Raw genomic sequence first — 22,861 nt, forward strand, 5'->3', positions numbered from 1 at the left:
GACAAGCGGCGCTCAGTGCAGTGAGGACAAGCGGCGCTCAGTGCAGTGAGGACAAGCGGCGCTCAGTGCAGTGAGGACAAGCGGCGCTCAGTGCAGTGAGGACAAGCGGCGCTCAGTGCAGTGAGGACAAGCGGCGCTCAGTGCAGTGAGGACAAGCGGCGCTCAGTGCAGTGAGGACAAGCGGCACTCAGTGCAGTGAGGACAAGCGGCGCTCAGTGCAGTGAGGACAAGCGGCGCTCAGTGCAGTGAGGACAAGCGGCGCTCAGTGCAGTGAGGACAAGCGGCGCTCAGTGCAGTGAGGACAAGCGGCGCTCAGTGCAGTGAGGACAAGCGGCGCTCAGTGCAGTGAGGACAAGCAGAGCTCAGTGCAGTGAGGACAAGCAGAGCTCTTTACACTGAGGAAAAGCAGGGATCTGTGCACAGAGGAAAAGCAGGGATCTGTGCACAGAGGACAAACTGGCTCTGCAAATGCCCCAGAACCCCCCACCCCGCCGGCAAAGTAAGGGCAGAAGGAGTCCCCCCAGCAGGCTTTAGTGGCATAGGCCCACATCCTCCTGCCAGCAGCTACCACTATGTGAGAAAGAAGAGAGGTGAGATAAATAGCTTTTTAAAGCTCTTAAACATTTTTTTAAGGGCAGCGGGGGGGGGGGGGGGGGGGGGGGGGGTTACGAGTAGTTAGTAAAGAATGCTGAGTTGCATCCAAAGGAAACAATACCTACTGTGAAGCATGGGAGTGAAAACATCATGCTTTGGGGCTGTTATTAAGGGGCCAGTACGACTGATCTGTGTAAAGGAAAGAATGAATGGGGCCATATATACCATGCGATTTTGAGTGAAAACCCCCAAAACACACTGCCCAGGCAACGAAGGTCTTGGAGTGGCCTAGCCAGTCTCCACATCATAACCCCATAGAAAACATAGCGACAGCCTCAAAACATCACTGCTCTAGAGGAGATCTGCATGGAGGAATGGGCCAAAATACCAGCAACAGTTTGTGAAGACTTACAGAAAATGTTTAACCTCTGTCATTGCCAACAAAGAGTATATAACAAAGTATTCAGATGAACTTTTGTTATTGACCAAATACTTATTTTCCACCATAATTTGCAAATAAATTCTTTAAAAAAAAAAACAGACAATGTGATTTTATGTCTCTCATAGTTGAGGTATACCTATGATGAAAATTACAGGCCTCTAATTTTTTTCAGTGGGAGAACTTGCACAATTGGTGGCTGACTAAATACTTCCCCCCCCCCCCCCCCCACTGTACTACAACTCTTACCAGTCCACTTCCTCCTGCTGTACTCTACATACTTCAAGGCCCTCTAGTCCAGTCTCATCCTTGCTGCTGCTACTTGCAGCCAGGCCTTTTTGAAATGTGAAAAACCCACATTTTTAAACCTCCTGCTGTCCGCTGGCTTACTAGTCTGCTTCGTTCTGCTGTACTCTGCCAACGACTAGCCCCTCTAGTCTGGTCTGACCCGTGCTGCTCCTTCTTCTAGCCAGGCCTTGAGAAATTTCAAAACTTCAGTTTGTAAACTTCCTGCTGCAGATGACTACTACAACCCTTACCAATCCACTTCCTCCTTCTGTAAGCTGGCTCCTAGAAGCTCCACTAGTCTGCCATCACCTTTGCTGCTGCTGCTGCTGCTAGTTCAAACCAGACCTTGCAAATAAAATATATACATTTTTAAACCTCATGCTGTCCACTGGCCAGTCTCTCTAGCCCGCCATCAACTTTACTGCTGCTACCTTCAGCCAGGCCTTGAAAAACCAAAATTTTTGAAAGCCTTCAGCTGTACGCTGGTTACTAATAATCATCTTACTTCTGTATGCTGTATACTACAGTGTTGTCCTGGTATGGAACATATTACATTGCCCGTTCTGTCTGGCAGATGTCGCTGCAGGTGTCATTTCTGGCCCACATTTCCAGGGAGGGGAATGCTTTGTAAAATGTTATTGATTCTGGTTTGATTCATGTTATTTATGCCTTTGTATCATAAATTTTTTTGCATTATGCCTTTGTATCATATCATGTATTATGCTATACCTGCTGAGGGGTCATGTGATCAGCAGTGGCCACTAGGGATCTCCTGCCTGAGTTTAGTGACCTGTCTAAGCAGGAAGGAGTGCAGTTAGGAGTAACGTAGGGGAGAGTGTAAGGCCATGTTCACATGTCCGGAATTTCCTTGCTGAATTCCACATTGGAATTCCGCTGGAGATTTAGGAGCAGCTGAGCCCTGTTGAATTCAATGCTGTGCACATGGCGTAATTTCCTATTCCGATTTCAGTGTGTGCAGAAAGAATGAACCTGTTCATTCTTTCTGCATACTGCGCATGGAAAGCATAGCCGTTTATTAACTGTGCATTCCCGTGTGGTCTTAGCACAGGCATGTTCTGCTGGCGCCTGCAGTCTTCAGAATGTCGGTACTGAGATTTTCCATGTGGACATTCCAGACGTGTGAACATATGCTTGGGTGTGGAGTGCTTGAGGAGAGCAGTAGAGTGGAGAGTCAGTTAGTGGAGTGCTGTACAGAGTAAAGGGAGGTCGTGGAGTCAAATCAAAGTTCTGCAAGTGAGCCAGTGGCATACTGGGGGCCCCCACGTTGCAGGGGGGCCCCGTCTAGGCTGGGGCCCCTTAGCCCCGGCCCCATGAAAGAATTGTGTGCCCAGGCCCGTCTTTAACGCGTGGCAAAAGGGGCAGCTGCCCCGGGCCCTGTAATTCCTGGGGGCCCTAAAGCAGCTCGCCCCTTTTGCTACCCTTTTATGTTCGCCGCCACCGTCACTCATCCCCATCCCCAGGCAGCCAGTACCGCAATGGCTGTCTGGGAGATGGTCACGTGACGTGCAACGTGCTTGGGGAGAAGATGGCTAGAAGGGTGGAGGAGTGTTTAAACTAGGGACTTGGGGTGAGGGAACCTACAGCAAAGAGGGGGAAGATAGTGTAGATAGAGAGGTGGGAATTATAAATGTACCTGGGGGTGAAGCGGAGGGAGGGGTTAGAATAGTTAATAGGAATAGGCTTCATAGGAAAATAAAACTTACACCCTTGAATCCCATTAACCCCAATAACATAAAGGATGGAAATGTAAAGTGTATGTTCACAAATGCCAGAAGCCTAGCAAATAAAATTGGGGAGCTTGAGGCCTTGATACTGGAGGAACATATTGATATAGTTGGGGTCACTGAGACATGGCTGGACTCCTCGCATGACTGGGCTGTCAATCTGTAGGGGTTTACATTGTTTCGCAAAGATAGAATGAACAGAAAGGGTGGTGGAGTCTGTCTGTATGTAAGAAGTGGTATGAAAGTCGGTGTGAACGATGCCATAGTGTGTGATGATTCTGAGGATGTGGAATCACTGTGGGTATAATTACAAAAGGAGGGAAATACTGAAAAAATAATACTTGGTGTAATCTACAGACCCCCTAATATCACTAAAGAGATAGAAGGTCGGCTGTATAAACAAATAGAGATGGCCGACCGGGCAGGTACAGTGGTAATAATGGGAGATTTTAACTATCCAGATATAGATTGGGGTCCGGGGTTGGCTAAAACTACAAAGGGGCGACAATTCCTAAATTTATTGCAGGATAATTTTATGGGCCAGTTTGTGGAGGACCCAACAAGAAGTGATGCCTTGTTGGATCTGATCATTTCCAACAACGCAGAGCTGGTTGGTAATGTAACTGTGCGGGAAAACCTTGGTAATAGCGACCACAATATAGTTACTTTTGACTTAAAATGTAGAAAACAGACAGGTGGGGAAGGCAAAAACATATAACTTTAAAAAGGCAAATTTCCCTGGGCTGAGGGCTGCACTACAGGACATAGACTGGGGGGAGGTGTTCTCAAATACTGATACAGAAGGTAAATGGGACATCTTTAAATCAACTCTAAATAACTATACAGCTAAATATATACCAAAGGGGAACAAATATAAACGATTAAAACTAAATCCTACATGGCTGACAAATGATGTTAAAAGAGCAATAAACAACAAAAAAATAGCCTTCAAAAAATTCAAATCTGATGGGTCAGCTATAACATTTAAACAGTACAAAGAGCTTAATAAAATCTGTAAAAATTTTATAAAAACAGCAAAAATTCTAAATGAGAGACAGGTGGCCAAAGAAAGCAAAACTAATCCTAAATATTTTTTTAGATATATAAATGCAAAAAAAACAAGGACAGAGCACGTAGGACCCCTTAATAATGACAATGGGGAGGTTGTCACAGGCAATAAAGAGAAAGCGGAGCTAAGGAATGGGTTCTTTAGTTCTGTATATACTAGTGAAGAAGGAGGAGCTGACATTGGCCAGGTCAGTGCTGGTAACACATCATGTAATGTACTGAACTGGCTTAATGTAGAAATGGTACAAGGTAAGTTAAGTAATATAAATGTAAGCAAATCTCCAGGGCCAGATGGATTGCACCCAAGAGTTCTTAGAGAGGTAAGTTCAGTAATATCTGTACCCCTGTTCATGATATTTAGACATTCTCTGGTGTCTGGTATTGTGCCAAGGGACTGGCGCAAGGCGAATGTGGTGCCAATCTTCAAAAAGGGCTCTAGGTCTTCGCCAGGAAACTATAGACCGGTAAGTTTAACGTGCATTGTGGGTAAATTGTTTGAAGGACTTATAAGGGATTACATACAGGAATACATAGGGGATAATAGTATTATAAGTGATAACCAGCATGGGTTTAATAAGGATAGAAGTTGTCAAACCAATCAAATTTGCTTTTATGAAGAGGTGAGTAGAAGCCTTGACAGAGGAATGGCTGTGGATATAGTGTTTCTGGATTTTGCTAAAGCATTTGATACTGTCCCTCATAGACGTCTGACAGGTAAGTTAAGGTCTTTGGGTTTGGAAATTTTAGTTTGTAACTGGATTGAACACTGGCTCATGGATCGTACCCAGAGAGTGGTGGTCAATGATTCGTACTCTGATTGGTCCCCGGTTATTAGTGGTGTACCCCAAGGTTCAGTTCTGGGACCGCTGTTTAATTTATTTATCAATGATATACAGGATGGTATTAACAGCTCTGTTTCTATCTTTACAGATGACACCAAGCTTTGTAGCACAGTACAGTCTATAGAGGATGTGTATAGGTTACAAGATGACTTGGATAGACTAAGTGTCTGGGCATCCACTTGGCAAATGAGGTTCAATGTGAATAAATGTAAAGTTATGCATCTGGGTACTAATAACCTGCATGTGTCGTATGTCTTAGGGGGGATTAAACTGGCAGAGTCACTGGTAGAGAAGGATCTGTGTGTACTTGTAGATCACAGACTACAGAATGGCATGCAATGTCAGGCTGCTGCTTCCAAAGCCGGTAGGATATTGTCATGTATCAAAAGAGGCATGGACTCAAGGGACAGGGACATAATACTCCCCCTTTATAAAGCATTGGTACGGCCTCACCTGGAATATGCTGTTCAGTTTTGGTCACCTGTCCATAAAAGGGACACTGTGGAGCTGGAAAGGGTGCAGAGACGCGCGACTAAACTAATATGGGGCATGGAACATCTTAGCTATGAGGAGCGATTAAAGGAGTTACAATTGTTTAGTCTTGAGAAGAGACGTTTAAGGGGGGATATGATAAACGTATATAAGTATATTAATGGCCCATACAAAAAATATGGAGAAAAACGTTCCAGGTTAACCCCCCCCCCCCCCCCCAAAGGACGAGGGGGCACTCCCTCCGTCTGGAGAAAAAAAAAGTTTAGTCTGAAGGGGCGACACGCCTTCTTTACCATGAGAACTGTGAACTTATGGAACAGTCTACCTCAGGAACTGGTCACAGCAGGAAAAATTAACAGCTTTAAACAGCTTTAAAACAGGATTAGATACATTCCTGGAACAAAATAACATTAATGCTTATGAAGAAATATAAAATCCCATCCCTTCCCCAATATCGCGCCACACCCCTACCCTTTAATTCCCTGGTTGAACTTGATGGACATATGTCTTTTTTCGACCGTACTAACTATGTAACGTCACGGGCGGCATCATAGAGAAGAGCGGCATCATAGAGTTATATCCTGTATTATACTGCAGAGCTGTACTTACTATTCTGCTGGTGAGATCACTGTGTACATACATTACATTACTTATCCTGTACTGATGCTGAGTTATATCCTGTATTATACTCCAGAGCTGCACTCACTATTCTGCTGGTGAGGTCACTGTGTACATACATTACATTACTTTTCCTGTACGGATCCTGAGTTATATCCTGTATTATGCCCCTGAGCTGTACTCACTATTCTGCTGGTGAGATCACTGTGTACATACATTACATTACTTATCCTGTACTATACTTCAGAGCTGTACTTACTATTCTGCTGGTGAGGTCACTGTGTACATACATTACTTATCCTGTACTGATCCTGAGTTATATCCTGTATTATACCCCTGAGCTGTACTCCCTATTCTGCTGGTGAGGTCACTGTACATACATTACTTTTCCTGCACTGATCCTGAGTTATATCCTGTATTATACTCCAGAGCTGCACTCACTATTCTGCTGGTGAGGCCACTGTGTACATACATTATATTACTTATCCTGTACTGATCCTGAGTGTGTGTGGGATGGAGGTGGGGGACCGGGGGGCCCAAAAAAAATTGCTTGCCCAGGGTCCACTCAAAATTAAAGACGGCCCTGTGTGTGCCGCTGGCGCTGCACTGCGCTGCCGCTCGTGGGCGCCTTACCGAGAATTGTGTGCCGCTTCGCTGCTGCTCGGGGGCCCCCGTCTAGGTAGGGGGGCCACAGGGGGCCAAGGCCCCCCTACAACACACTGTGCCCCCCCAAAATTATGCACCTCCACCTGTCTTCCTCCAGTCCGCAGCAGCAGCCCCGGCGCAATAGTTGTCACTGTCATACCTCCACCTGTAAATGCTTTTAGAGGCATTTACAGTGTGCCGCTCTGTGAAAAGATGGCTCATCACCCTGTCTCATCACCCTGTCAATCACTCGTGTCCCTGGCAACATGCTTTGATTGGGGGGGTTAAAATGGTACGTGGTTTGATCGGCGGTGGATGAAAATGGCACAGGGGAGGGGGGGGGGGGGGATCAGAGGGGCCACCTCAATTCCTGCCATTTCAATCCCTCTCTCTGATCCCCCTTGTGCCATTTCAATCCCCCCCCCGTGCCATTTCAACCCCCCTCTTATTCCATTCCAACCCCCCCCCTGATCCTCCTGTGCCATTTAACCCCCCCCCCTGATCCCCTTTTCCATTTCAATCCCCCGTGATATTTCAACCCCCCCCCTGATACCCCCTGTGCCAATTAACCCCCCCTCTGATCCCCTTGTTCCATTTCAATCCCCCCTGTGCTATTTCAACCCCCCTCTGTGCCAATCAACCCCCCCCCCCCCGATCCCCTTGTTCCATTTCAACCCCCCCTGTGCTATTTCAACCCCCCTCTGTGCCAATCAACCCCCCCTGATCCCCCTGTGCCAATCAACCCCCCCCCCCCCGATCCCCCTGTTCCATTTCAACCCCCCCTCTGATCCCCCTGTTCCATTTCAACCCCCCCTGTGCTATTTCAACCCCCCTCTGTGCCAATCAACCCACCCTGATCCCCCTATTCAATTTCAATCCCCCCGTGCCAATCAACCCCCCCCCCCGATCCCCCTGTTCAATTTCAATCCCCCCTGTGCCAATCAACCCCCCCCCCGATCTCCCTGTTCCATTTCAATCCCCCCTGTGCTATTTCAATCCCCCCTCTGATCCCCCTGTTCCATTTCAATCCCCCCTGTGCCATTTCAACCCCCCCTCTGATACCCCCTGTGCCAATTAACCCCCCCCCCCTCTGATCCCCCTGCTCCATTTCAATCCCCCCTGTGCAATTTCACCCCCCCTTTGATACCCCCTGTGCCAATCAACTCCCCCTCTGATCCCCCTGTTCCATTTCAACCCCCCTGATCCCCTTGTTCCATTTCAATCCCCGCCCTGTGATATTTCAACCCCCCCCTCTGATCCCCCTGTTCCATTTCAATCCCCCCTGTGTTATTTCAACCCCCCCCCCCCGATCCCCCTGTTCAATTTCAATCCCCCCTGTTCTATTTCAACCCCCCTGTGCCAATCAACCCCCCCCAATCCCCCTGTTCCATTTCAATCCAACCTGTGCTATTTCAACCCCTCCTCTGATACCCGCTGTGCCAATTAACCCCCCCCCCTCTGATCCCCCTGCTCCATTTCAACCCCCCTCTGATACCCCCTGTGCCAATCACCCCCCCCCCCCGATCCCCTTGTTTCATTTCAATTCTCCCTGTGCTGTTTAAAACCCCCCTCTGATCCCCCTGTTCCAATTCAATCTCCCCAATCTCCCTTTGCCATTTCAGTTCCAAATCCCCCACCCTCTGATCCCCCTGTACCATTTCAATCCCCACCTCTGATACCCTGTGCCACCCCACCTTCTGATTGAATTGGCACAGAGGGGGGGGGGGGGGGATTGAAGAAATAAAATGGGAACGGGGGCTAGCAGACACATTTGAAATGTTGATACTGATATTTAACCCCTTGATCACACATGATGGACCTAGTCCATCAGGGTGTATCCCACTCTATACCCGGCAGCCACCAGCTAATTTCAGTAGCTGGTGGCTGCCGCTAGTAGCCGGCTAGAGTGGCAATTGCCACGGCTGGCTATTAACCCTATCAAAGCTGACAGAGGCATCTAAAGGGACCGTTAAACCATCCCTGGGGTATATCGATCAATGCAGTTCTATGGAACTGCATTGATCTGTATGAGGAATCTAATGATTCCTCCTCAAAGTCCCCTAACCCCTTAAGGAATCAGCCCATTTCGACGGGAAGTTTCATTTTGGAGGGTTCCGTTTTTGCGCAGTGCACTTTACGGTAAAAATTACATGTTCTCTATATTCTGTGGGTCAATATGATTAACATGATACCCATGATTACCCGATTAACTATTATTGTACCAATTAAAAAAAAATCCAAACTTTTTTAAACAAAATTAGTGTGTTTTAGGTCACTATTCTGACCCCTATCACTTTCTAATTTTTCTCATATACGGGGCTGTACGATGGCTCATTTGTTTTGCGCCATAAAGTTATTACTGGTACCACATTTATGTCTGACTTTTTGATCACTTTTTATTACATTTCTTTGGGATGTGCTGTGACCAAAATGCAGCAATTTCGTAAATTTTTTATATTTTTTTTACGTTTACGCCATTCACCATACGGGATCATTAGCATTATATTTTAATAGTTCGAACATTTACGCACGCGGCGATACCAGATATGTTCATTTATTTTATTTTATTTTTTACACTTTTTTTATGGAAAAGGGGAATTTGTATTGTGGGAGGGGCTTATTCAAACTTTTTTTTTTTACTTTATACTGCTCTGGTTTTGCTCGATTGCAGACCAGAGCAGAAGAATTCAAGATGGCGACAGGAGGCAGGTGAGGGGACCGCAGGCATTTCGATCACCCGATCAGAGTGCCGCACACCCGCAGATGCAGTGATCTGAAATGAAAGATGCAATTATAAAGTCTTGGTTCCGCAAAAAACAAGACCTCATCTGGGTCTGTAGATTAAAAATGAAAGAGTTAAAGGGGTACTCAGTCGCTGCAGGACTTATTACCTATCCCTAGGATAGGTGATCAGTGGGTGATGGTGGTGGGTCTGACTGCCGGAAACCCCCGCCATCTCCTGCACACTCCCGGCTCACTGCGGTCACCACTCCGTGCAAGGAGTGGTGCCGTCACGTTAGTCGTTCCGCCCCTCCATTCATACTTATGGGAGAGGCGGAGTGTTCCTGTGTCTCCGCCTCTCCCATAGAAATGAATGGAGAGGCGGGCAGCCACAGGAACGCCCTGCGGATGCCAGTCACACTGCACGGAGCGAACATCGCTCTGTGCAGTGTGAGAACCGGGGGCTTCTGCAGGAGATGGCGGGGGGTCCCGGCGGTTGGATCCCTCGCCATCACCCACTTATGACCTATCCTGGGGATAGGTGATAAATCCCTATAGGGAGAGGAAGAAAAAATTAATGTGCAAAAACAAAAATTGTCTCTTCCCTAAGGGGTTAATAAATTAGATGTTTACTAATGTGGCACTTCCTTACTGTTGGTACCTCCCCCAGGGCATAGAACGCAAGACATGATACGTGCAATTGACTGTACGGCAAGGACCGTAGAGAGGAGCGTGGGGAGGGAGCTGCACACACTCTTCATTCTATCAACTATCTACATGCCATTGGTAAGTAGATATTGGTGTTATTCTTGTATATAATGTTTGTGTGATTTCAGAAGATGTCCCCCATCGGGGGGGGGGGGGGGAGAATTCGAAATGGCACAGGGGGATCAGAGGGGGTGATTAAAATTACACAGAGGGATCCCCTTCATCTCTCCCCTCTGATCCCCTGTTCCATTTCAGTTGCCAATCTACTTCTGAGAGGATTGGCAACTGAAATGGGACATGGGATGCGTGGAGCGGGATTAAAATGGCACAGGACGATCAGAATAGGGGATTGAAATGGCACAGGGAACCTATCAGGTTTAGTATAGATCCTGAAAGAGACCCCTTTCCTCTGCATATAGTTACATAGTTAGTATGGTTGAAAAAAAGACATACGTCCATCAAGTCCAACCAGGGCATTGAAGGGAAGGGTGTAAGGGGATAAGGGAAAGGGATGTAGTTTTATAATTCTGCATAAGCAATAATGTTATTTTGTTCCAGGAATGTATCTAACCCTGTTTTAAAGCTGTTAATTGTTCCTGCTGTGACCAGTTCCTGAGGTAGACCGTTCCATAAATTCACAGTCCTCACGGTAAAGAAGGCGTGTTGCCCCTTTAGACTAAACCTTTTCTTCTCCAGACGGAGGGAGTGCCCCCTCGTCCTTTGGGGGGGGTTTAACCTGGAACAGTTTTTCTCCATATTTTTTGTATGGGCCATTTATATACTTATATACGTTTATCATATCCCCCCCTTAAACGTCTCTTCTCAAGATTAAACAATTGTAACTCCTTTAATCGCTCCTCATAGCTAAGATGTTCCATGCCCCATATTAGTTTAGTTTAGTCGCGCGTCTCTGCACCCTTTCCAACTCCACAGTGTCCCTTTTATGAACAGGCGACCAAAACTGAACAGCATATTCCAGGTGAGGCCATACCAATGCTTTATAAAGGGGGAGTATTATGTCCCTGTCCCTTGAGTCCATGCCTCTTTTGATACATGACAATATCCTGCCGGCTTTGGAAGCAGCAGCCTGACATTGCATGCTATTCTGTAGTCTGTGATCTACAAGTACACCCAGATCCTTCTCTACCAGTGACTGCCAGTTTAATCCCCCCTAAGACATACGACGCATGCAGGTTATTAGTACCCAGATGCATAACTTTACATTTATCCACATTGAACCTCATTTGCCAAGTGGGTGCCCAGACACTTAGTCTATCCAAGTCATCTTGTAACTTATGCACATCCTCTATAGACTGTACCGTGCTACAAAGCTTGGTGTCATCTGCAAAGATAGAAACAGAGCTGTTAATACCATCCTCTATATCATTGATAAATAAATTAAACAGCAGCGGGCCCAGTACTGAACCTTGGGGTACACCACTAATAACCGGGGACCAATCAGAGTACGAATCATTGACCACCACTCTCTGGGTACGATCCATGAGCCAGTGTTCAATCCAGTTACAAACTAAAGTTTACAAGCCCAAGGATCTTAACTTACCTGTCAGACGTCTGTGAGGGACAGTATCAAACGCTTTGGCAAAATCCAGAAACACTATATCCACAGCCATTCCTCTGTCAAGGCTTCTACTCACCTCTTCATAAAAGCAAATTAGATTGGTTTGACAACTTCTATCCTTAGTAAACCCATGCTGGCTATCACTTATAAGGGATTACATAAAGGAATACATAGGGGATAATAGTATTATAAGTCCTTCAAACAATTTACCCACAATGCACGTTAGACTTACCGGTCTATAATTGCCTGGCGAAGACCTAGAGCCCTTCTTGAAGATTGGTACCACTTTAGCCTTGCGCCAGTCCCTTGGCACAATACCAGACACCAGAGAATCTCTAAATATCATGAACAAGGGTACAGATATTACTGAACTTACCTCTCTAAGAACTCTTGGGTGTAGTCCATCCGGCCCTGGAGATTTGCTTACATTTATATTACTTAACTTACCTTGTACCATCTCTACATTAAGCCAGTTCAATACATTATATGATGTGTTACCAGCACTGACCTTTCCATTGTCAGCTCCTCCTTCTTCCATAGTATATACAGAACTAAAGAACCCATTCAGTAGCTCCGCCTTCTCTTGATCGCCCGTGACAACCTCCCCATTATCATTATTAAGGGGTCCTACATGCTCTGTCCTTGGGTTTTTTGTATTTATGTCGTTTTGAATTTTTGCTGTTTTTATTACATTTTTACAGATTTTATTAAGCTCCTTGTACTGTTTAAATGTTATAGCTGACCCATCAGATTTGAATTTTTTTAAGGCAATTTTTTTTATGTTTATTGCTCTTTTAACCTCATTTGTCAGCCATGTAGGATTTAGTTTTAATCGTTTATATTTGTTCCCCTTTGGTACATATTTAGCTGTATAGTTATTTAGAGTTGATTTAAAGATGTCCCATTTACCTTCTGCATCAGTATTTGAGAACACCTCCCCCCAGTCTATGCCCTGTAGTGCAGCTCTCAGCCCAGGGAAATTTGCCTTTTTAAAGTTATATGTTTTTGCTTTCCCCGTCTGTCTTTGTTTTCTACATTTTAAGTCAAAAGTAACTATATTGTGGTCGCTATTACCAAGGTTTTCCATCACAGTTACATTACCAACCAGCTCTGTGTTGTTGGAAATGATCAGATCCAACAAGGCATCACTTCTTGTTGGGTCCTCCACAAACTGGCCCATAAAATTATCCTGCAATAAATTTAGGAATTTTCTCCCCTTTGTAGTTTTAGCCAACCCCCGGCCCCAATCTATATCTGGATAGTTAAAATCTCCCATTATTACCACTGTACCTGCCCGGGCAGCCCTCTCTATTTGTTTATACAGCCGACCTTCTATCTCTTCAGTGAAATTAGGGGGGTCTGTAGATTACACCAAATATTTTTTCAGTATTTCCCTCCTTTTGTAATTCTACCCACAGTGATTCCACATCCTCAGAATCATCACACACTATGGAATCATTCACACTGACTTTCATACTACTTCTAACATACAGACAGACTCCACCACCTTTTCTGTTCATTCTATCCTTGCGAAACAATGTAAAACCCTGCAGATTGACAGCCCAGTCATGCGAGGAGTCCAGCCTAGTGTTGAGCGGCATAGGCCATATTCGAATTCGCGAATATATGGACGAATATTCGTCATATATTCGCGAATATTCGCATATTCGTTATATCCTCGTTTTATTTTCGCGTTTGCGAAAATACGCGCATGCGAAAATTTGCATATGTGGAAATTCGCATATGCGAAAATTAGCATATGCTAATTTTCGTATATGCGAATATTCGCACGCCAGTCTCACACAGTAGTATTAGAGCCTTCTTTACACCACACAAGCTGGAAGCAGAGAGGGGTGATCACTGTGATGTGTACTGTGAAGAAAAAAAAAAAAAAAAAAAAAAAACGAATATTCGTAATTACGAATATATAGCGCTATATTCGCGAAATTCGCGAATTCGCGAATATGCGATATTCGCGAATAATATTCGAATTGCGAATATTCGCGAGCAACACTAGTCCAGCCATGTCTCAGTGACCCCAACTATATCAATATGTTCCTCCAGTATCAAGGCCTCAAGCTCCCCCATTTAATTTGCTAGGCTTCTGGCATTTGTGAACATACACTTTACATTTCCATTAAGTTTTACACATATAGTCTCACTACTGGGATTTTCAGAGTTATTGGGGTTAAGGTTATTATTTGAGTTATAAGGGCTAATTGTACTATTTAAGTTATTGGGGCTAATGGGATTTTTTGAGTTATTGGGTCTAACGTTATTATTTAAGTTATTGGGGCTAATGGGATTTTTGGGGCTAATGCGTTTCATTTATGTGTTATATTGGTAGAGCCTGCTACTAGCAGCAGGCCCCCAGTTACTGAAATCATCCAGGGGTGCCAGGGGTCTCCGTATGTGGTGCAGGACAGACTTAGGAGCCACTCCATACACTCTTACCACTCAAGCATGTACCTGTATGTCTTATAATGGTTCTATATTGAGTTAATTTCACTAAATAATAGATACAATATAGATAAAACTATTACATCTTCAAAATTGCTTGTAATTTATACACAAATTACAGTAATATATGAGCGTTGGCATGTGTAAATGAACAATTTAACTTATTTTTCCTTACCTAGACCAACAAAGACCGATAATATCTACACAATTTGGGGATTTCAGAATACCTCACCATTTTAAAATGTATATAATTTATCATTAAACAATTCTGAGTAAACCCAGAATATATTTAAGTGGTGCTCAAAAGCGACTTAATAAAGAGAAGGAGGACATTCTTAAAAGTAAACTGCCAAAAATAACAATCATTTCTGAGTAAAAGCAGTACTCCAGCATTGTCTTCTGCAGAAGTCCAAACAGAGGTAGCAGCAGAGCAACCGTTCTCATGCCAAAATGTGACTGCTTTGCATTCTGTAAACATTGATACAATGTCAACTTCTAATGAGGTAGAGCCATCATTATGCTCAACCACAGCTATAACTGATTTGACTTCTGTACATTTGGCTACACCAGTGTTTTCTGTTCAACCATTAACTGATGATGCACCTGGAGGGAGTCAGGAGACCATCACTGAAATAGAATCAGTCAGTGACGTTGAAATTATTCCATCTGATCCCAATTTATTCCAAGGCAAATTTCCCAGAGAACTTTGACCATAACACTGATTTAAAAAAGTTCATTCTTAAAAATGGTCCTTGCAAACCAATAGGTCCCTTCCCTAGAGATATTACCGATGTTTTTCAAATGAGTATTATTATGCGTCAACAAAGACAGGAAAAAAGGTTCCTCGAAATTGGATATGCTATTCAATTAAATTGGATTGCGCTTATTGTGAGCCTTGCTGGCTATTTGGTGATAGAAAGCTTTCTTCACAACAACAGTCATGGACTGTAGGTATAAAAGATTGGCAAGGCATTTCCAGAAAAATTAAAGAGCATGAAATGACACAATCCCATATAGGGGCTTGTGTTGTCTATGATAGTTGGAAAAATGATGACACTATTGATGCAAAATTACATTCCAACTATAAAGAACAAGTCACTTTTTGGATTCAAGTTCTGAGAAGAATTATTGATGTCACCCTCACCTTGGCTACTTGTAATTTGGCTTTCAGAGGACATAGAGACACATTAGGAGAAAAAAAGATAGTGGCGACTTTTTGTCCATTATTGATCTTCTAAGCAAGTATGATCCAGTTTGGAATCAACTAATACAAAAAAGATACCAGAATTAAATATTTTAGCCCCCAAATACAAAATGAATTAATTGGATTGCTTTCACATCATGTACAAAATGAAATAGTGGCAGAAATCAAAGATGCACCATTTTATTCAGTCATAATGGATACAACACAGGACATAAAAAAAAAAAGAAGACCAGTTAAGTCAGGTCTTTAGATATGTAAAGCAAAGAGAAAAACAGGCGCTCCCTTGTGAAGAACCAACGGGATCACAGGTGTGTGGGAGGGGGAGGGAAAAGTAAAGGCTCACCCTGCCAGGTTGTGCGTACTCCCACACAACCAAGATGTGCGTTTGATATGATGATCTCGGTCTGCAGCCTTCCCAGAGATGGCGTAGAGATGTAAGGTGAACTTCAGAAAAGATGGGAATATCGGCGCTGACCAAGGAGAGGACAATAGAGCCAGGTGTGTAGCGAACAGATTTAATCCAATGCGACGCGTTTCACCGCGCTTGCGCGGTTTCATCAGGCATGCCTGATGAAACCGCGCAAGCGCGGTGAAACGCGTCGCATTGGATTTTGTGCTTCAACAAAAAAGTTGAAGTCCTAAGTTGCAAGGAGAAGAAGCAAAATTACCGACAGGGGCCCTGTAACAAAAGTCAGAAATCAGAGTACACAGCCTCAGGCAGCTCCGGTCCAAAAAGTCTAAAGCCTCCATGACTTGATAAAGAGAGCTGCGCTCTCGAAACGCATCGTCTATATATCATTAAAGCAGTTTTATTATTTTACTATTGATGTCTGTGGTTTTAACCTACCATAGCGGTGTGCGCCCTTAGTAAAACCTGTTTTTACCTCTCCGTTCGAGCCTTCCAATGGAACCTAGTCTTCTTTACATTACAACACGCCATATTAGGCCACCACACTACAAATCCGCCTACTCCTGCAGTACGCTGGCTACTAGGGGACTGACTTCTCCTGTTGTAGTCTGGATACTATAAAAACCCTTTAGTCAGCCATCACCTTTGCTGCTGCTACTTTCAGTCAGTCCTGTAAAAATAAAAATAAACTAAATTTTTTAAACCTCCTACAAGTCCCACCAGTCCACTATCACCCTTGCTGCTAGTAGTTTCAACCAGGCCTACACATATATAACCATGATCCCCAAAAAAGGGATAACTTGTTTCGTTTTTTTTTTTTTATAGAAAAGCTCTCTCTTTTTCACTATTTTGGAACACCAATCCTGTTTAAACAGGGAAAAAATTTTGAATGTTTGGAAAAATCCATGGCATTTTCTTCACTTGCCAAACTCAAAACCTGTTGCTACTCCCTAAAAAGGGATAATTTTTGGAATGCCTGGAAAAATCCATGCCATCTTCTTCATTAGCCTGACTCAAAACTTGCTTCTGCTCCCGAAAAGGGATAATTTTTGAAACATGTGGAAAGATCCATGCAGCCTTCTTCACTTATCCACATCAGTGCAATGTACATGTTACATGGAAGTTTTAATAATTGTAACATTAGTAGCCCTATGCACAGAAAATATTATCCATCGTAACATCTGTGAGCTTCAGATGCCCGCACTCTGTAATAACTCTCCACTGCCTGTCCACTCGGCTGTCTCTTATTTATTCTGTGGGGCTTCTATTATGCTACATTTGCATACGCAGTGTTATCTTCTGGATGCCGAGGTTTGAATGCATCCTGTTATTAGCACTTTTGATTCAGAACGAGCACTATTTGCCAACATTTATGTGAATAGGACATAACCTTTTTAATTTTAAATATATAGTTTTAATGACATGTCATTTTGCAATGTCACACTCCCTTCTCCTCAGCTCAGAGTGCCGAGAGCACTTCAGTTTGCAGTGTGAAACTCACCATGGTCTTGCCCTATGTTTACTGAATCGCACTTTTTTTGTATCATGATTTTATAAGAAGATGGAATGAAGGTGATTTTCTAACTGCCAGTGCTGCGATTTCCCCTTCCTGATTCTGAAATCAGCTGGGATGCCTTGGGGAGTCATGGTGAGCATGTTCATATAACTTATTTGAAGGGAAACTGACAGCCTGTTCACCCACACTAAACCCAATATACTGGGTTATAGAGCAGGTGAACAGCAATAAATACATTGTTCAATTAATATAATTGGTTGCGTAGTTGCTGAGTAATGACAGTTTTTTAATCCACTGCTATTGTGCGCAATGAAGACGGGAAGACAGATCACCGAGCTTCCCTGCCTCCACAATGTTCACCGTCTGGCCTGCTTGAGTGTTGAATATGCAAATGTCTTCACTCTCACGTCACTAGGACGTGAGAGCCTTCCAGAGGTAAGTGATTAGCTTTCTTAGCAGAGCGTAGGCGCCGCTGGCTCGCTACACTCGGAAGGCAGCACTCACCCCTGAAAGGCTCTCACTTCCTAGTAACGCAAGACTGAATATACTGCATCTGAGGAAGGGGTGTTTTACACTTAGAAACACATATGTATGAGGCTTATAATTAAAATATCCTATTTTTAAGGACATTCACTACTACTCTAAGATAACTCAAGTGGTTTGCGCCAGGATATACAGTGTTTTTAATTTCACCCTTTTGCATCTTTATCTATAGGAAACATTTTACATGCTGGTCAGAAATAAAAAATACATTGGAGTAAGATGCTCCAAATTAATAAGAGGCATAGACCTGTTTACAAATGTGATGCATCTTTTACTGTTCGTACACCACAACTTACACTAAGCTAGGAGATGTAGATTTTTGCCATTATCCACACCAATTTTCTTTTTGCCTGCAGATGACCCAACCCTTTACTACCAAATTCTACCCACTATTTGTAAAAGGTAGTGGAGCAGAGCAAGAGGGAGGAAAAGTCCAAAATTCTTGTGAAGAATGAAACTGGCATACAAGCTTTAAAATCAAACCCCTCACTTAACTGAACAGTGTAAACCTGGTCCCTTTTTAATGCGTAACCTATTTCTGAAAGCAATCTTTTTCTATATGCTGAAGTAATTGATCCAAGCCTGTCTTTTACTTTGGTCTGGCTTTAAGGTGTTCAAGCTTCATCAGGCTATTTAGGGATCAACTTACTGTCTTTTGCTGAGTTTTACTTATTAAGTTCTTGCAGCATATTGAAAGAAGTATCTGAACTTAAAACAAGATATTAGCTATAATTTCTCTACTTTTATGTGAACAATGCTCACGCTTACTTCTTGTGGAGGATGTGGTAGCTGGGGTTTTGAAAAATCTGCAGTAGTAATATCCACAGCCTTATGGCAGATGTAGGGCATGGCACTGATATATTAAATGTAGATTTGAAACATTTTTTATAACTATATTCCTTTTTTTATTTCATCCCTTAAAGACACAGCCCATTTTGGCCTTAAGGACAGGACTCACTCTGCTGCATATACCTAATGTGGTGGAACTCTGCTGCTTATACCTAACATGGAGGAACTCTGCTGCCTACACCTAATAAGGGGCAACTCTGCTGCCTATACCTAATGTGGGGAAATTTTCTGACTATGCATTATGTGGGGGGACTGCTGCCTATACTTATTGTGGGGGAACTGCTGCCTATACCTAATATGGGGGACTATCTACTATGTTGCTGCCTAGCTAAAATGAGGACAGACTACCAAACTAATAGAGGAGCTACCTACTACCTACATAGGGGTTTTGATACAGGGGGCAGATATCTTAGGGATTTACCTACAGGGGCATGACTACCTACCTGGGGGACATTAACTACCTGGGGGCAATACCTACCTGTAACTTCCGTAAGCAACATCTTACTTTTTGTCTGCTAAAACAAAATACTCTGATAGTGTCCCTCCCGAGACTAGACTCTGGATCAGCCACTGGTTGAAGGGGGGGGGGGTTCTGGCTACCTACCTGGCTGTCTAACTACTTACATACCTGGCTGCCTAACTAAATATCTTGCTACCTACATACCTGGCTACCTAACAATGTACATACCTGGCCTTCATACATGGCTGCCTAACTACATAGCTAGCCACCTACATACATGACTGGCTACCTACCTATTTGGCTAGTCACCTATCTACATATCTGGCTTCCAGATCAACCAACCTAATTACCTGGCTACCTACAGACTTGCCCTTTTAATGTGCAGGACACCAAGGAGGGCATTCTTACAGTTTGTGGGCGTATAGATGGGAAGATTGTGTAGAGGAGCGGAGGGCACTGGAACAATGCAGAGTCCAACATGTTTGTCCTGCAGATGTTAGGAGAAAGACATGGCGGTCTGAGAAAATACGTAATTGGGAGTCCCTAGATGTAACTATAAGTACTTATATGGTATATACACCCTGTGTACAGCTGATATCTACCGCCATATGGTCATGTATATAATCACATATGGTGTACAGATCTCTGTACAGCTGGTATCTACTACTATATGGACACTGTATATAAATCACTTAGGCTAGGTTCACACTACGGAATTTCGGCCTGCAATTCCGCTTTGAAATTGCAGGCAGAAATTCCACTTGCTAAAATGTATGGTGTAGTGAATGGGTTTCCATTCACAAATTCACACTTTTTAATTTGTGATGCGGAATTTGTGAACGGAAAATCTGCTTGGAAATTTCCGCCTGAAGAATGGTGTTGCTCATTCTTCAGGTGGAAATCCTAGCGGAACACATTGCAGTCTAATGGAGACTGCAGTGTCCGCATGGTCCTAGCGCCGACTGATTCAGTCGGCCACGCTGGCCGCACTCGAAATCTCTGGGTGGAAATTTTCTGCCCGGAGATTCCGTAGTCTGAACCTAGCCTTAGTGTGTATAGTATACAGATCCTGTATAGTGGTCAACGGCTGGAAGAAGTGGATCCGCTGGACCTGTGTGGACAATGACTGAACCTTATCAGGGAGCAGAGTCTAAGGTGCCGCTGGTTTTCACCAGAGCCCGTTGCAAAAGCGGGATGGTCTTGCTGCGGCAGGCGGCATCCAGGTCGCTACCCCTGACACGATTCGTCCACACAGGCTGCCTAGGTGAAATTTGGCGCTTGAGTACACAAGAATAGTCAGTCGTAGGAAAAGGTCAAGGGAAGGCAGCAAAGAAGCGTAGTCAGGTCACAGGCACAAGGTCAGAGGCAGGAGGCAAAGGTGCAAGCAGGTAGTCTGGAACACTAATAGGCAATACAAAGAAGAACGCTTTCACTAGGCGCAAGGCACAAAAATTCATCAGGGAACAGAAGGAAGTGCCAGAACTAAATAAGATTGGTTTCAGACGAGCACCAAATATTGGTGCACTGGCCCTTTAAATTTAGAAGAACCGGCATGCGCGCACCCTAGGAGGCGGGGACGCGCATGCCGGCAGAGACGGTCAGGAGGAAGAGAACAGAGCGGGGCTCACAAGCGAGTGCGCCCCACAATACGAGCAGCAGGACCACTGGGGAAAGAAGAGGAGAGGCCGGAAGGTGAGTGGCAGGCTGGGGTTCACATGCAGGCGAGACCCTCTTTTTGGGTCTTAAAAAGTTCCAAAGTATGTCACCGTCCAGGATATTCTCCTCCGGCTCCCAAGATCTCTCCTCCAGCCCGAAACCTTTCCAGTCCACCAAAAAGTAACGTCTCCCTCTTACAGTTTTCGTAGCCAAGATCTCTTTGACCTCATTTTTCCACTATTGTGGCCCCTATTGTGGCCCTAACCAAGAAAAAAACGCCAACCCTAAGTCCTGGCCTCCTCAAGCGGAAGAGGCGTTCAACCGTCTCAAAACTGCCTTTTCTTCTGCTCCCATACTCTCCAGACCTGATCCATCTAAACCCTTCTCTCTGGAGGTAGACGCCTCCTCGGTGGGAGCTGGAGCTGTCCTCCTACAGAAAAATTCTTCCGACATGCTGTTACTTGTGGTTTCTTTTCTAGGACCTTCTCTCCGGCGGAGAAAAACTACTCCATTGGTGATCGAGAACTACTGGCCATAAAACTGGCCCTCGAGGAATGGAGGCACCTGCTGGAGGGGTCCAAATACCCAGTTATTATATACACTGATCACAAGAATCTCTCTTATCTTCACTCTGCCCAACGGCTGAACCCTCGCCAGGCTAGGTGGTCGTTGTTCTTTGCCCGTTTTAACTTTGAGATTCATTTTCGCCCCGCTGACAAGAACATTAGGGCTGACGCTCTCTCATTCCTCGGATGTCAGAAGAAACAGAAACAGGAATGGAAGCAATATACTTTTGCAAGAACCGATTGATCACAACTGGCTTGAGGAGGGAGACAAGGAAAGAATTCAGAATGCGTAGAGAAGAAGGCAGACAAAGTTTATAGGAGCCGGATTAATCTTTTGTAAAACCTCAAACGGTCCCAGGAAACGAGGGCCCAACTTGTAACTGGGAGTCTTGAAATGCATATATTTGGAGGATAACCAAACCTTATCACCAGGAGAGAAGGACGCCTGAGATTTCATATGGGAGGAATCTTGAAGCAGAGAGTGCCGAGTCTGTTGCCAGATGGATGTGAAATCCCAAACTAGTTCATCAACAGCTGGCACGCCCGAGGAGATTGGAAGAGGAAGACGAGGATGAAGACTGTAGACAACAAAAAAATGGAGAAGACTTCCTGGCATCAGTCTCTCTATGGTTGTAGCAGAATTCCGCCGAGGGTAAAAGGTCGACCCAGTCGTCCTGTTGGGCCAAAACAAAGTGACGAAGATATTCTCCCAGAACTTGATTCACTCTCTCTACTTGTCCATTAGATTGCGGGTGGTAGGAAGATGAGAAATCCAACTTGATCTTTAGACGAGTGCATAAAGCTCGCCGGAACCTAGAAACAAATTGAACCCCGCGATCCGAGACAAAGGCCATGTAAGCAGAAGATATGCTGAAGGAAGTGTTTGGCCAGTTGCAAAGCAGATGGTAAATCGGGCAATGGAATAAAATGAGCCATCTTGGAAAACCGATCTTGGAACCCCCCCCCCCCCCCAGATGACTGTATTGTTATAGGATGGAGCCAGATCAGTGATAAAATCAATAGCGGGTGGGTGCAATTGTACTTTTCAGTGGGACATCTTTCGTTTTACCATACAATGTACAGTGAAATTCAAAAAAATTATTATTTGTGGAGGGAAATTAAAAAGAAAAATGCAATTATGAACATTTGGGGGATTGTTTTCACACAGTGCACTTTATGGTAAAAATGACATGGTTGTTTTTTTATTCTGTAGATCAATGTGATTAAAACAATACCCAAAAAAGTCAAACTGCTTTTTAACAAAATCAGTATGCTTAAAATTGTCCTCTTCTGACCCCTATTATGTTTACACTTTTCAGTATATGGAAGGGCTAGCTATTTTTTGCACCGTGATCTGTAGTTGGTACCATGTTTGTTTTGTTGGGACTTTTTGATCACTTTTTAAAAATTTTTTCCTAATATATGAAGTGACCAAAAGTCAGCATTTTTGAAGTTTGGC

General features: G+C 44.2%; 1 protein-coding gene across 6 annotated transcripts in view; it reads right to left on the bottom strand.

Annotated features, from left to right (window-relative positions):
* LOC130277031 (capping protein, Arp2/3 and myosin-I linker protein 3-like) overlaps positions 1-22,861 on the bottom strand; it is a 530,598-nt gene that overhangs the window by 448,807 nt on the left and 58,930 nt on the right. Inside the window, exon 2 of one of the 6 annotated variants that reach the window (XM_056527258.1) lies at positions 16,251-16,482. The exons of 4 other annotated variants lie outside the window; for them this stretch is intronic. In XM_056527258.1, the coding sequence (XP_056383233.1) occupies positions 16,251-16,253 (3 nt within the window). In that variant the 5' untranslated portion in view covers positions 16,254-16,482. The remainder of the gene's footprint in view (positions 1-16,250; positions 16,483-22,861) is intronic. One more of the 6 variants, XM_056527259.1, reaches the window with a different exon arrangement.

The sequence above is a fragment of the Hyla sarda genome, chromosome 6 (assembly GCF_029499605.1).
Source record: "Hyla sarda isolate aHylSar1 chromosome 6, aHylSar1.hap1, whole genome shotgun sequence".
Classification (NCBI taxonomy): Eukaryota; Metazoa; Chordata; class Amphibia; order Anura; family Hylidae; genus Hyla; species Hyla sarda.